Source organism: Plecotus auritus, assembly GCF_963455305.1.
Source record: "Plecotus auritus genome assembly, chromosome: 6".
Taxonomy (NCBI): domain Eukaryota; kingdom Metazoa; phylum Chordata; class Mammalia; order Chiroptera; family Vespertilionidae; genus Plecotus; species Plecotus auritus.
In genome coordinates this window covers 111,836,805-111,852,955 of record NC_137773.1, presented here as the reverse complement: position 1 = coordinate 111,852,955, position 16,151 = coordinate 111,836,805, and the positions used below count along the sequence as shown (strand labels likewise).

General features: G+C 50.9%; 1 protein-coding gene across 5 annotated transcripts in view; it reads right to left on the bottom strand.

Annotated features, from left to right (window-relative positions):
• Positions 1-11,827, bottom strand: part of PDE5A (phosphodiesterase 5A) — a gene marked incomplete at its 5' end in the record, with an annotated part of 113,700 nt that extends 101,873 nt beyond the window's left edge. For 2 of the 5 annotated variants that reach the window (XM_080674755.1, XM_080674754.1), the window contains one exon: positions 11,617-11,827. In XM_080674755.1, the coding sequence (XP_080530881.1) occupies positions 11,617-11,729 (113 nt within the window). Of the gene's footprint in view, positions 1-8,209; positions 8,304-10,392; positions 10,419-11,616 lie in introns of those variants that run through there. The other 3 variants (XM_080674757.1, XM_080674756.1, XM_080674758.1) reach the window with 2 other exon arrangements.
• Between the last annotated feature and the right edge of the window lie 4,324 nt (positions 11,828-16,151).

Here is a 16,151-nt window from a genome sequence, read left to right as displayed (position 1 = left end):
TGCACTAGGACAGCGTGGTCCTTGCCCACATAGTGGCCGTTGCTCACTGCACGCCCCAAGCAAGGAAAGAGCCCGAGGACTGATAGGAATTGGGAGCAGGAGGCACAGCATCAGCAGCCGCCTGAAGCTCGCCATGAGTTGCCATAAGTGTGACTTGGATTTTAAATATCAAGTCTGTTCAGATGCTGAACGCAATCCCGCTAGCCGCCTTGCGCTCTGCTTTAGGGGATGCAGGACTATTAAGCACCGCTGGGGGCCGCTTTAGGGGAGACCCTGGTGCAGGGGTGGGCAAACTTTTTGACTCGAGGGCCACAATGGGTTCTTAAACTGGACCGGAGGGCAGGAACAAAAGCATGGATGGAGTGTTTGTGTGAACTAATATAAATTCAAAGTAAAGGAGCGGAGGGGAGAGCAAGAGAACCCTCCGCTCTTTCGGCTCCCCGGGCCGGATAGAACAGCCGAATGGGCCGGATCCGGCCCGCGGGCCGTAGTTTGCCCACGGCTGCCCTGGTGGCTCCAACTGGCGATGCAATGGCCATCTGACAGGAAAAACGATGTTTCAATGCCACGAGGCTCCTTTCTGGGACCCACAGCCCGGCTCCGTTCGGGATGCTGCCACCGGGCGGGTGGGTGCCCTGCAACACAAAATGCCCTCACCTCTCCGAGGCCTGGCAGCCAGGGCGGCACAGCTCGTGGGAAAGGCTGAACCTGGCACTCTCCGTGCCCGGCATCAGGCGTCCTCCGCGAGACACAGAGGGATGAGTAAATGCATTTGTAAATGATAGAAAACGGCAAAGGAGGTATGGGGGCAGGCAGCTTAGAAGGTAAAGTGTCATTTCTTTTTACAATGGTTGTAACAACAAGTTTATTTCATTGAAATGACACACGTGAAGTGCTATGCATTTCATTCTACAATCCTGGTGCTTACATTCTTTAAGGAGATGGAAGGTGGACCGTTCTGAACATGGTAGCTCTAATGACCACGTTAATGGTGCCGCAATAGTGATGCCTGTGTGTGGGAACTACACAGGCTGGAGTTTTGTACGTTGGGTGCACTTCATCTGCTTTCTAGAAATTTTGATAAATTGATCAGTGCTAATTCTCTGAAACAATGAAAGGTCCCTCTAAGGCATAAACGCTCTCAAAAGGGAGAATGAAAACATCCTCCCTTTTCCACTTTCTCATTTGTACTGAAGACTATTGTAAATGTATCGCAGGAAAAAACGTTACAAGGCATGGTTTGTGTTCTAGAAATTTTCCACTAATCTAGACCAGCCACAGCCCCTCCCACACACCCACTATCTAGGAGCAATAAATAGAATGCACAAAACTCACTCACAGGACAGGGAACCCCACTCTCCCACAGCATTTCACATAGGACTAGCCAAAGGGACACACGTGTGCACATACACACAAGTGCACATGCATGTACACATACATGTGCACGCATACACATGCACGTCCAGAGACACAGCATACATTGTCTTGCAGCCAGAGCTGAACTGCTCACTCATCTGACAAAATGGCTCTTGAATAGACAGAAATGCCTTAAAATACATAGTCAATATTCCAGATGTGTAGAAAGGGGAAAGCTTGGACGGCCTCACCCACATTTTATAGAAAATCTCTTGGCATCCAGAAGTGTAAGGAGGAAAGTTTACGAGGCCAAGGAAAAATGTGATATAAGCATCACTCTTATGGGTTAAAAATATTAGATGCAACCTACTTGAAAAGCAACTAAAGTGTTTTTTTGTGCTCTCACCTAAACTAATGTATCGAAGGATTAAAAAATTATTTGAAAATATACTCAGGGTATTTGGGTTCTCATATTAAAAATAGAATGGCTATGGCCTAGTACTTAAGTCTTCAGCCACCCTATTTAAAAATGTCGTCTGAGCGTTCCACTTTTATATTCTAAACTTATACATGGAAACAGACCCTCTTGGGTGGCGTCTGGCCCTCGGCAGTGGTGTGCTGGCGTGTCAGAGGCCGCAAGAAAGTCAGCCTCGTCCTGAGTTAGGATCCAGGGGCACCTCCGTGAACCCCTGCTCTGCTGCCTTTCACATGGATGGGACTTCAGTGAGCGTGGCGGTCAGGGCCCCGGGCGGGAAAGACGGGTTTCCACCCAGAAATACTGCTTTTTCTTTAATCCTCATCTGAGGACATGCTTAGAGAGAGAGGGAGGGAGGGAGGGAGGGAGGGAGGGAGGGAGGGAGGGAGGGAGGGAGAGAGAGAGAGAGAGAGAGAGAGAGAGAGAGAGAGAGAGAGAGAAGAAGAAGAAGAAGAAGAAGAAGAAGAAGAAGAAGAAGAAGAAGGAGAAGAAGAAAAAGAGGAAGAAGAAGAAGAAGAAGAAAGAAGGGAAGGGAAGGGAAGGGAAGGGAAGGGAAGGGAAGGGAAGGGAAGGGGAGAGAGAGGAGAGAGAGAGTAACATCAATGTGAGAGAGGAACATCAATCAATCAGTTGCCTTCCGTATGTGCCTGACCGGGAATCAAACTGCAGTCCTTGGGTGCACAGGATGACCCAACCAGCTGAGCCACTCTGGCCAGCCCAGGACTACTGCTTTCGGAGGTGACACCTTAGGGACGTTATTTACTCTCCCTACAAAGTGGAGACAGTGGCACTGCCCCTCAGAGGTCTCTAAAGAACTAAAGGAAATGATACGTGTAAAGGGACAGCATGGAGTCCAGCCCCCAGTGTTTAATGCACAGTAGTTATTGTTTCTAAGTTAATTGAATATTAAATGGGGTATATTTTCAAAAGCGCTTTCTTTGGTAAATATAACAAGAAATTATTCAATAGGCTTCTACAGAAAAACTAGGCATAGCATTGCTGCTTCTTAAGCTCCTAATTTAAATGCACTAATTTCTCTACAGAAACAGTCACACTGAAAACAAAAAGTTGTTTTAACATAAGAATTTTCTCAAAGTATAAGTGGAATACAGACTCCCCAGACCAATAACTACACTTACATATAACGATTTTCTGAATAATACATAAATATTAGGAGCCTAACATTTAGCTGAGAAAAATAAATGCAAGAATGTAACTTTTTTTTTTCATCACTACCTCGAAATTAATTTTTTTTCAAAAATAAGTTATAGATTTGGGGGACAATCCCCCCTCTAAATATCAAAGATATAATAAAACTGACAACAAATGTGAGAAAATATGCAACCTATCATGAGAACCACAGCAACATTTCATCATGACCCTAATTCTAAGCCGGAGGGTGGAGAGCCCTCGGGGGCTCTGGCGCTCGGCTCCAGGAGGTCGGGATGGCAGTGGCCGGGTTAGCTCCTGCCTGGGGCCATTCTGTACGTAGGCTGACACCTGGGCTCCAGGTCAGCCACGTGGCAAGTCCCTGGAGCAGGAGCATCTGCAGAGATTTGCGAGTAAGAAGCCGCAGACCCTGAATGATCAGAACACATAGTGCACCCTCATGTGCTTGATTGAGTCTGCCCTTCCGACGTCACCCCTTCCCTCTCTCCCCAGCTTTTGTCACTAGTCTGTGAACTCATCATGAAGGACCCGATTACAAAGACTGAGCGACTTCCTGCCGGAGGAGGGACGCCCGGTAACTTAGATGGTGACCTGCTAAAATTATCTTCAGCGAGAACACACAAATCGCTCCCATGAAGTGTAACGTTAGGTATTTTCCCTGCTCTTGGATGCTATTTCAGACAGTGTGGGTCACATTATTTGCATAATCTGACCTGGGCCCACCAGTCTTGCTGAGAAAGTACTTAAAGGAGGACGAGTTCCATCTGAGAAGCTGGTACTCTGCTCTCCTGGGAGAGTCAAGGAGAAGTTGAAGTTCCTTTATGACTTTCTCTGCCCCGACCACTCCCTCCCTCTCATTTTAACGCCGAGGTGTCTGAACTCCCAGCCAGACACCAAGTTAATTAATAGCAAAGCTGGGAACTAAACCCAGGCTCTGGCCTCCATTCCGACCCCCCCCCCAACCCCCAACCAGTGCCTTACAAACTCCACAAAGTTCTGTTGAAACTGTGAATAAAAATGCATCTCAGAGATGAGGAAGAGACGAAGCCCCTAAAATCGCTGTTCTATTCTTCTAGTCTGGGGAGGACTGTGGACGTTCGTGATTCTACCTACGGCACCGAGGACTCTCAAGGCAAAAGAGTGGAGAGCTGAAAACTGCTACTAAGAGAGAATAGGAATGTGTGTTATTGCTCGCAGATTTCTTAAGAACCCTAGGAAGTAAATGCCAGTGTTTCCGTTTCACAGAGGGAGCCAATGCAGGCACAGAGGTCGCACTCTGTGAGAGAGGAGGTCTGAGGGTAGCTGTCTGTCCTATCTGGGGCCCTTAACTGCCATCAATAGAAACAAATGTTAAAGGGTTTAGAACAGTAGCTCCCAGCGAGTGGAGGTGCCAGCCCTTGGGGGAAGCATTTGGAAATGTGGGTCACAAAGACGGGGGTGCTCCCAGCAGCCAGTGTCTGGGCCCTGGGATGTTAAACCTCCCGCATTCACTCAACAGACGCTCAGAGCCAAGACGGTCAGCAACCCTGCAGGGCATCGCCTCCCAGAAGCATTGGTTCAGGGGTCCTCAAACTTTTTAAACAGGGGGCCAGTTCACTGTCCCTCAGACCGTTGGAGGGCTGGACTATAGTTAAAAAAAAAAAATATGAACAAATTCCTATGCGCACTGCAGGCCCAGGACGAGATGGCTGCTAAGCAGGACAGGCAGCGGCTCCCGGCGGGCCCGATAAATGTCCTCGGCGGGCCACATGTGGCCCGCGGGCCGTAGTTTGAGGACGCCTGGTTTAGATGAAGGAAATATTACATACAATAGCAGGTGTCACAGAAAACAGGGGTGGTGTGGGGTGCCTCTGCGGACATCCCCAAATTCTCCACTCCGTGTCACAGTGAGGCGGCCCCTTGGGGCTGGAGGGAGGGAATGAAGGCTCTGCCTGAAGTTATTTGGTGGCCCCAGGCTCTCCCGCTAGGAGAGCATCCGTGAAGCCAGCTGGAACCCAGTGTAAACAAGATGCGGAATCTTCAGCTGCTCCCACTGGCGCATGAAAACGTCCCTGGAAGGAAAACTCACCAACATCGGAAGGGAAACACCCCTTGAGAGCCCTGCTTCCCAAGCCCATGACGCGCTGTGAGCCGCACACGGAGGCTGGGCTGCTTGGCCGCCTCAGCCCGAGGGCCCAGGAGCCCTGTGCCGGCCGAGCAAGTATGTCATGGAGGTCTGTGCCTTTGCCATGAAAATGCTTTCCTTCCGTGTGTTCGCACCGATGGCGGGTAAAACGAAAGAAAGGTGGAAGGAGTGCACTTCACATCCCCGCGGTGCCCACCTGTACCCAGGCCCTGCCCGCAGTCCGGCACCAGGTTCTCTCCGGTGGCATCAGCCATGCTGCGGCCCGGCCCGCGGGACAGAGAGCGTAGGAGGTGGATGTGACGTGCAAACACCTTCCACACCGAGCACACCCGGAGAGCCACGAGCTGTGCTTAGGACTCAGTCTCGTGATTGTTCAGAGACCCCGGGAGCAGGGGTCATCATGGGGCAGCGGCCGTAGAGGCAGCTGACCCGGCCCTCTGTCACCAGCTGGGGCCACGTTCCCTCTGCAGGTGTTTAGTGGATGCTGTCAAGTGGCATTTGGTTGGAGGTCTTTCATTTTATTCATAATTAACTTACCCACTTATTTTGGTATTACAGTTGCACACATGCCTAACTGTGCTTAACTTACACGAACCTTAAAAGTTCCATGTTGAAATAATGTTAAAATAAAAGGGAGTCAGCACTGGGCATGACAGCAGCCCAGGACTTGGGTGTGCCCTCGTCATTTCCTTTGGGAACCCCCCGCCCCCAAGGACATGGTCACACTGCGGACTATCTGCCTTTTAGAGAACACGAATGAGGCACTTACATCATAAGTACATACATGCAATTCAACATGAAACGAGAATACCACGTCTGTTGATGCGGTTACGGAGCTAATATCAAACAGTGACTCATGTGGAAAGACTTCCTTCAGCTTTTATTCCAAGGTCTGCAGCTCGCAGGCACTTTTTACCGAGAAGCCGACCCTGTGACAGGTATTTCCGAGGCCCACCCACCAGCTGGACCACCGGTCACCCGACCTGTGTCTGTGCAGCTAACCACGTTCACAGGGAGCCCTGCAGAGGTCACAGCTAGTCTGCATCCTCAACCCGGGAACTGGTCCCTTTTCAACCCTCCACTATCAATCAACCCGGAGACTGACTGAGCTGTCCCGCAGTCCTTCCTCAGGGCTGTTATCCTCGGGAGAGGCCTGCGTCCCACAGTCAGCTCTGAGAACAAGAACACACAACAGTGTGGGTTTAATGAATCATTAGGCTGAAAAACGTTTGGGGGATAAACTAAAAAAATACCAAGCAGTGCCGTTCAGCCTTTTTAACTACGAAGAAATCTTTCCTGGGTCTTATTATTACAACACACGAGAAAGTTGAACCAAAGTTCTAAGATAATCTGTGTTTTCCAATCTGGAGGAAGGGGCCCTGGGCGGAAGACAATCTCTGTTCTTTACCTCCACACCTCGGAAGGAGTTTCAAACGCTTTTGAAAGAAATGATATCAGAGGCCAGAGTCAGATCATCTACGTGGGTGGAATTATTTATGAAACTGACGCACTACCTACTGCACTAAGGAGGCACCGGGGACTTATTTAAAAGGAAAATGGTTACACACCATGATCAGAGTGCTAAAACCCTGGGGTGCTGAAGACACGGTCTTGGGAAAATAGTGGCGATTTTTATACATTTCAGACCGAAAACTGAAAGAAATGCTCCTGAACGGCATTGCCAGCCTCCTCAAGTTTGTGTGACACGAAGCAAAGAGAGTGATTTCAAAGTGTCCATCTCGGGCTGTCGCTACGTCATTCTGGCACAATTTTCAGAAGCTGGTCTTATGCTGCAGGCTCTACATTAGTGGTTCCCAAGCTTTTTTGGCCACGCCCCCCAAAAAGCATCTCTAAAATCCAGATGCCCCCCTGTGACATATAATTCTTATTATTCAAAAAGTGAACTCCCATTCATGTGGAGGAAGCCTAAAAGGCCATTAACTTGGTCTAAACAAGCTTCCAAAGAACATGGCATCCATGAAAGAGAAAAATAAAAGAACAAAAGGACAGTTGAAGTACCGAGGAAGAAATCACTAAGAAACTGTTAAAAAATAATAATAATATGAAGTGATAAAAAAATAGCAAATAAAGTTTCAAAACATATAATAAAGAACTGAAATGTGTAAATATGTCACAGTGTATATTTATTTACTGTATAGGAGGCCCCTAGAACCATAAGAAATGCAAAAAATTCACTGTTAATAACCCGAATTGCCCTCCTTAAAATCAAACTGCCCCCCCTGTGGGGTGTGCACCCCAAGTTGGGAATCACTGCTCTGCATGGGTCTGAAAGGGAAACCCTGGGATAGAAGGGCAATGAGAGGCATCATTTCAGGGGCTCTGGGAATTTATTCCATCCACAGAAGTCCTCTCAGGTCACTAAAACCGCTTGGAGCAGGCGCTATGCACCCAGGTTATAGACACACGAGCACGAAAGGCCGTTCCTGCACCCGAATCCCCATCTTAACCATGCGGGTGAGGCGAAAGGAGGCTTCTGGCTGGGAGCGCTGAGCGGAGTTTACTCCTGCATTATTATTCATTGTTGTATTATTTTCCGTATGAACAACTGAAAACCTACTTTCGTCCCACTCTGATGTACAAATAATGCCAGGCAGACTAAGTCCAGGCCCACAGAGTGCTATTATCTCCAACACTAGTGACTGCTTAACAAAATATGCTGAACACATCATTTGTCTGAAAACTGTGAGGTTTACATTCCTATGTAATTACAGAAACAGTCATTAAAATTTTTTAAAATATATTTTCATTGATTTCAGAGAGGACTGGAGAGGGAGAGAGAGATAGAAACATCAATGATGAGGGAGAATCACTGATCGGTTGCCTCCTACATGATCGGTGACCTCCTGGTTCATAGGTCGATGCTCAACCACTGAGCCATGCTGGCCGGGCCAGAAACAGTAATATTTAAGAGTGGATAGTAAGATTTATATTCTATCCACCATCTCTTTTAATATGAATACCATGCAAATAAAAATGTTACAGCTTTTAAAAGTGAAAAATAATTATAAAAGAGAAAGTAGAAAGAAAGACAAGCCCAAATACTGGACCTGGATCAGCCACACCTCAGCCAGCTCTGCGGCGACAAGGGGAATCTGTCACAGCAAACCACACCGGAGGGGAGACTTCTGTTGCTGGACTTTGATCCCAGCAGCCATAAAAGCTCGTCCCCGTAATAGTAATATCCCAGCTCTGCAGTAGACGCCGGCTATTATCAAGCTGGTGCCCGGCGCAAAACAAAGCAGTAAGAAGCCAATGGTGCGGCCCCTCCCATATTAACAGACTAGCATGTGGCCCAGGGTCACAGCGTGGGTTAGTGGCTCATGAAAGGTAACGTTACTCTAACAGGCTGTCAAGAATGACAGCAGCTGGGACAGTGGCATTTGCACCGGGAAGGGGCCATTTGAGAAGCAGGGGCATTCGAGCCCTTCATGACGGGTCTCTAGGCAACTGCAGGGTGGTCTCCCAGGCGAGGGGGGAGCTCCGTGCTGGGGGACAACCTCCCATGAGCTTTTATGCCAATAGATTATGTGATGGATTGTTCACCGGACACTCAAACTCGCATACACGGTAGTAATTCTAAGTAGCATCTATTTCCCTGCCCCCGCTACAGCTTTTAAGGCGTTGCTTCACTCTGCATTTGGAGGAAACAGTACAGCAGTATAAGGGCTCTCAAGGCCGACCCAGTCCACAGGCGTTTCAAGGAGAACGGAGGGAGGCCAGGACCGCATCCTGCCCCATGCCTGCCGCTGGGGCGGACCGCTGAGCCCGGGGAAAGGACAGAAAGGGCGCGTGGCCGTCATGAGAGCATTGCACAGAGCGTGGAACGGCGCCGCCCGCGTGCCTGATTCTTTCCAAGGGAATCCAAGTGCATTTAAACCTGCTGCTAATGGGCCCCCTGAGTCGCCCACAGTGTTTGTAACTAAAGGGGACACAGCAAAGAAATGTGAGCTTCCGGTTAAAGAACAAGATCTTGGCTGTAACGTTAACATGTCTGCAGTAAGTTCTTACCTTAACCAAGTGGGTCACACTGGGTTTAGACGTCTGGTAATTTTATAAGCAGCTCATATCCCCCCTCTCCTTGTTACTTTAGGTCTCTTATTTTAGTCAATGGCCCCGAATATAGACCCAAGCTGGACTATTGTTTTAGGAAGCACCCTGGCTACATACTGGCAGTTTCCACCACTTTGCAACTCCTAAAACCCAGGGCCTGAAATACTATCCAGTTACATACTTTCATTTTCCAATTTGAACTCAACATACACTCTTCTCTTAAGAGCTCGCTCTCTCTCTCTCTCTCTCTCTCTGTCACAGAAAGTGTGCAGCCGCTGTCCTATAGTGCATCAGCTGTCCTGTAAAACCCGCCGGAGAAAAGTACAGTCTCAGATAACCTCCATTTTATCCTGTTGAGCATGGTTTTGAGAACTGGGATTTTTCATCCCATGCTAATTGGGAGAAAACCTAACGTGAAAAGGAAGGTAACATTTTCAACTTATTTCCCACTAAAGGACCACTTGAAAGTTCTGGTGGGTTCTGAAGGTCCCATGTTGGTAGGTGTGACTAGTTAAAAACCCCACTTTTGTCTTTAAAGGGGGGTAGGGGGTGAGAAAGAGGCATTTAGGCTGATTTGTAAAACAAGTAACTTTTTTCCTTTCAACTGTTGATAAGCTGCCTAAAGAACACACCCCGCACTTAAAACATCAGCCCTTCCCCTGCCTGCCCCCCATCCTGTGGCCACCGCTCAGTGAGGGCAGGGGGTGAAGTGTGCTGGGGGACCGGACACGGAACCAAGGGAACGGATGGGCTGGGAGTAGCTGAAGCCTCTGAAGCCGTCCCCCACAGCAATGGACAACTCTGGGCCTCGCCGGCCTCCGTGCTCACCCCAAACTCTCAGAGAGCGCCTTCGGGAAGAACCCGCTCTCTGTTCAGGGTGTACCCCGGGCGCTTCAGGCGTGGGTTTCCCAGGGAGAAGGCAAGAGGGGGGAGGGAGACGCACTTTCCCGGACACAGCAATTAACCCGGGGAGATGAGATCTGTCCTAAGCAGGCGACCCCCAACTTGGGACGTTTCTTGGGAGAAATGGGGTTCGAAAGAGCCCCGTCTAAGATGGCAAAGTAACACCCCGCAGTGTCAGGGGGGCCCAGATGTCACCAGGTCCACGGTCTGTGAAGCATCCCACCCGCCTGCACCGACCCGCCACCCAGCCCGGCGCCGCGCCCCAGGAGTGGGAGGGGTGCTGGGGAGGTACCTCGTTCTGTCTCCAAAGGGCAACATAGCAGACGTGGGAGGCGAGGTGCGCACCGCGCGGCCCTGCGGACCCCGGACGCCAGCAGCGCGGGGGGCGACGCCGCGCCCAGGTGAGGCGGCTACTGGAGCCGGCGCCCCTAGCACCCCTGTCGCCCGCTCGCCCTGCGCCAAGCCGCCCCCTGGCGGGGAGCGCCCGGCACAGCGGCGGCCTCGCGCCGGCGGGTGGGATCCCTGCACCGAGCCGGGACCGGCTCCCCCACCATCACCCCCGGCCCTGCGGCCGGCGCTGGCTCGGACCCTTCCCAGAGGGTCGCGTGGAGGCAGCCCCAGCCTGCGGGAGCCCTGTGGGCGCCCCGGCTCCGCACGGACTCGGCGGGCTTCGGGAATCCGCCCGCCAGGCACGCTGCTCTCCTCCCCGTCACCCGGCTCCAGCCTCGGTTCCTCCCAACTCTCCGCAAGCGTTTCCCACGCGCGCCCAGAGCCTGCGGCGCGGCGCCTCCCAGGGGACAGCTGCGTCCCCGCCCCGCGCGGCCCTCGCCTTGGCTCCGGACCAGGCAGGGTGGCCCTGGGGCCGCTCCGGCCGCGCGGGATCCGCCCGCCCGGGTCCACTCCACGCCGCGCCGCCTCCCCGGGAGCCCGGTCCACAGAGCCGCCTCGGGTGCAGGGCGAGCGAAAAGAGGCGCGCGGGACGGTCGGGGGCTGGAGGGGACGCGGCGCTGCACTCACTCGGGGAGGCTCCTGTGCGCTGCTGCCAGAGCTGCTGGCTGCCTCGCCCCCTCCTGGCTCCCCGCCCCGCCGGCCCGGCGCGGGGACGGGGGAGGAGCGCGGCCGCGGGACGGGCTGGGACGGTGCTTCCGGAGCTCAGGGAAGGGGCTCGGGCGGTTTTGGTTTCTCCGCGGAGGCTCGGGCTGCAGGAGGCGGACTGGGTTGCGGGAGGCCGGAGAGCGGCGCAAGGAAACTCTCCCGGGAAGCGGGCTGCGGGGGCCGGGCCGCCGGAACATTTTTGTATTTGAACTTTGAGAGCAAGTTGGACCGAATCCACGCTCGGGTATTTCGCCTGCGCTCGCCTTCAAGTCGAGGTCTCGGCACCAAACAAGACCGGGACCTCCCGTAAAACCAAGGCCCGGAACCGAGGCTGCTTACTGCTGCGGGAAGGGGACGGAGCCGGGAGGGTCAGCCCAGGTCGGCTCCGCTCCCCGCCGGGTCCGCCGGGCCCTCCTCTTACCTGGTGGCTTTCCTAACAAAGTACGAGAAGGTGAAATCCCAGTGATCGTCCAGCCACGCTTCCACCGAGTCGTGGTGCCGCGGCCGCGCACAGCCGGGGCTTGCCCGCTCCATGCCCGCGCCGCCGCCTCTGCGCTCCCGGGGACCGGTTCCTCCCCCGCTGGGGTCTCTCCCCGGATCCACGCCTTCGGCCTCGAGACCCTCCCCCACGCCTCGCTCGGGTCCGGCGGCTCAAAGGAACTGCGCGGGCGCCCGGCCAGCCAGCAGCCCCGCCCCGCCTCTCCGAGTCCGACTCCAGGTGCGGCGGGCGGGGCCGGGGCTGCAGCCGCGCCTCCGGGGGTCCGGCCCTGACCGGCTCCAGCGGCCTCCAGAGTCCCCGTTTCCCCAGCAGCCACGGCGGCGACTAGCAGGCTCTCCGGAAGCCCGGTGGCCACGGCCTGGAGGCCGCGCGCGTCCACTGGGGTGCGCTGCGCGCTGCGCGGGCTCGGGTCGCCAGGAGGTGACGGGGTGTTCGTGAGTGTCCTTCTAGGAAAGGGAGGTGGAGACCTGAGACCCATTCCCAGCGCAGAGAGCGGTAGCCAGGAGAGTTTCTCCAAGAGGGAGACGGATGCCCCTGGACCGTTTCCTCTGGCATGTGCCCTGCGCTGGAGTATGGAAGCAACGGGGACCCCACCTCCGAGCCGGCCATTCAGCGCACCTGAACGGAGTCGGGGCGTGGGCCGCCCGGACAGGTTTGCGGGCGACTTCCAACATGGCCTTTACTGGGCTCAATGTTAATAACAACAGCAGTAATCATTATAAATTATGTGCCTTTGCATCAAACACACCCTTTTCATGACTTAGACAAAGATTTTCTGTAAAAGAAAGGGGCATACCATGATGGCCCTGTGTGCAGTCAGAGCACAAGGAGCCTACATACCATCAGCTTAACTTGAGACCATGGGCGGGACTGGTACAGGCAGAGTAGCCCGTTAGCCCAAGTTTAAATTACCGCGTCATTACGTTGAACTGGACTGAACTCGCGCCCCTTCAGAAGTGGCCCTCTGAGAGGGCCCAGCCTTACCACCCTGCTCTGTCCTATCTCTATGGCTGCTTTACGAAAAGGAATGTGTGTCTGCCTTTGCTTTGTTCTCATCTCCATACCCGTGGAGCACCTGCCTGTACTTTAATCTGGTGTTTTTTTTTCTATTAACTAATTTTTTGGCAGAATTAAATCCGGCCTTGTATGTTTCACAAGGTGTGAAGGACCTATTAGCAGTGATGTACCCAAAGCGATTTCACTACTTACTTTCAACAAACTCCTTTCAAACTGTTCTTGGCAACAGTGTAAGAAATTACTACTACATAACAACACATAATAAGCTTGATAACATGAGAACTTGTAAAGTGTCTCCCAGTCCCTCTGCAGTTCTTCCTGCATTAACTAAGTGTCCTTTTGTAACTTCAGCTTCTCTGGAGCATTGCTGTTGTAGGCAAGTAACCACGACCCCAAACCGTATGCAGGCAAAGGGGTAGAGAGTGAAGTCATGCATGATCAATTACATCAGATTTTACAGGATCAGAAACCAGGATGGTTTCTGAAAAATTCCTGCAAGAAAAGCGGTTCCTGCAATCTTCCCCCTGTGTCAGCCCTGAGCCCTACAGATGGCGGCGGGTTAGTGGGAAGGCCTGTCACCTGGGCTGAGGTGTTTGAAACTGTTCTCTCTAGAGCACGCAGGTAACATTTGTAGCAATACCCTTTGTAACCGAAAGCTACTGCCAGGCAAGCATAATCGGGACAGGTTCCTATTTTCCAGCTCTAGTTTATTATCTCCACTTGCTCAGTTATTTCATGTTGTAACCCATTGTTATGGATTGCACTAAACTTCTCAAATCTTCTCTTAGAGTGAGTTGAAGAAGAAGTAAATAACAAACATCACCAGGAAGTAACACGCAGGACACTGTTCATGCTATTTACAACGCACATGTGTGCAATGACTTAACGGAGAGCTCTCCCATGCTGTGAGAATGAAGCTCCAATCCTGCAACATGCCTTTCGAGGTTGCCCCGGATTTCACTTTTATCTGCCTCTACTGCCAAAGGTTTGGATTACCCAAGTAGAAAAACAACACACAAAACCATGGGTGATCAAATTCCTTTCCCAAAAAGGGTAACACAAATAGGAAGAGTGATGGCATCGTCCCTGCCTTACCTTTAAAAATAAACAAACAGAAAACACCACCCAGCATCATCTGGTCTCTTGCATCAATCCTTTATATTCTAGTCGAGAAAATTGGGTAAATATATTTGCACATAAAAGGGATCCACCTTCCTCACTGTCGAAGGGGAAAGACCAGGAGGTACGTGATGGTGTTGAAATGAAGTTAAAGCTCAGTGTGTGTGTGTGTGTGTGTGTGTGTGTGTGTAAGAGGGTGGGTGCGCGCGTGCGCATCACATGGGAAATTCCATATGCAGGCAGTTTCTAAGAGCTGTGGACAACCTTTAGCTAACAGCCTACAAGGAGCTTGAGCAAGAAAGACCTCGGTCTTAAAACTGAGAGAAGCTGAACACTGCCAACAACCCGAGTGAGTGCAGAAGTAGGCATTTCCCCAGTCAACCCTCAGTTAAGACCACAATCCCAGCCAATACCTTGATTGCACCCTTGTGAGATGCTAAGAAAAACATCTTCATAATTGACATCTTAATAACATCAAGTCCCACAATCCATGAACATAGTATATTTACCTATCTATTTCAGTCTTTCAAAATTTCTCCCAGCAACATCTTATAGTTTTTAATGTATACATCTTATATGCATTTTTAAAAATTTATATATATTGCACACATTTAAGTCATTGCACACATGTACACACACACACACACACACACACACACACACACACCATACTAGAGGCCCGGTGCATGAAAATTCATGCACTGGACGGGGTGGTCCCTCAGACTGGCCTGCCCCCTCTCACAGTAGGGGAGCCCTCAGGGGGAAGGTGATGCCCCCATCACACCTCTGCTGCTGCCACTGCCAGCAGCGCAAGCCTCGGCTGGCCCTGGTTACTTGAGCCTCGGGTGGCCCTGGGCAGCTGGGGGGCTGAGGGGACTGGGGGACTCAGGAGGCAGGCGCGCCGGTGGGGCTGAGGGGATTGGGTACCGCCATCTGTGGCTGTGGACACTGCCATCTTTGAGGGTGGGGCAATCAATTAGCATATTCCATCCTTATTGGCTGTGGGTGCCGCCATCTTTGCAACAGCATAAAGGTCAATTAGCATATTCCCTCTTTATTGGATAGGATTTTTTCCATGTATAAGACACCCCCCACTTTTCCAACCCAAAATTAAGAAATGGATATTTTAAACATTTTGCTGGTTTTCCTCTCAAGGCCTTCTTCCTTTTTGGCATCTTAAGGAGTTGTTCTTCCTGTTTTCCCCACTGTCTGATCATACACTCAGTGGGAGGAGGTCCAAATGGTCTCTCTGCAGCTCTATTTCCATGCTCTTTTGCGGAGCTGATTACATTCAGTGAGAATTTTGCAGAATAAGACAATCGCTTACCAGTATTTATCTTTTTATTTTTTGACATCTCTCCACCTCCACCTCCAACTATGGCATCAGCTGAGGTCAGTAACAATCAGGCTCGTAATTGGAGGAAGCCTGTTTGACAAGGTATGGGCAGCTACGCACCTGCCAGGCTCCCTCCTTGGCTGACTTCCATGTATAAGATGCCCCTCGGTTTTTAGTCTAAAGATTTTAGAAAAAAATAACGTCTTATACATGGAAACATACAGTATATTCCAGCTCTGTCACTAAGAGATGCTGGAAGCGATGACATTTCAGGAGCAATGAGTACACTTAGTGCCCGTATTTTGGCTACTAAATACCATTCTTCATTTTAAAAAAGAAGCCAGGAGTCTTTGAGAAAAGATCCAGGTCTGGGACAGGAAAAGTACAAAATGTACCTTGAAAATCTTGTTTTACCAGAAAATAAGAAAGGCTTAACAATGATGCCAATATATCAGAAGGACAGAAGATATATCTGAAGGGGGTGTACAATTTTAATATCAGAATAGATCACGATAGTAACAAATTATCATTTACTGCGGTTCCATACTCATATCAATAAATAACTAGATAAGCAAATAAACAGGAGGGCGTGTTCCACACAGTGGAGTGGCACCTGGTGACTATAAAAGGGATCATGCAGTTAGAAAAGCATTAATGGTTGCTCAACTAATGGGGGAGCATTATGATGAGTGGATTTCTACAGAAAGTGTCTTCTCACAAGTTACTCATTCGTTACCATAGGAAAAAAGTAACTGTCATTACTAGGAAAGACCTGCAGATCAATCTAGAATCACTTATATTGGGATGAACAACAGTATACCCCTTTCAATAGGCTATGCAGAGAAGTACACAGCTTGCTTATGTCTTATTCCTGCCAGAAATCCGAATCTGTTCATGATGGTTAAGAGGGATGTTCACACCAGCATGCCCAGGCTCGGGGCTTTCCACAAGGATTTCAAGGTTGAGAAAGACAAAGAGAGAAGGA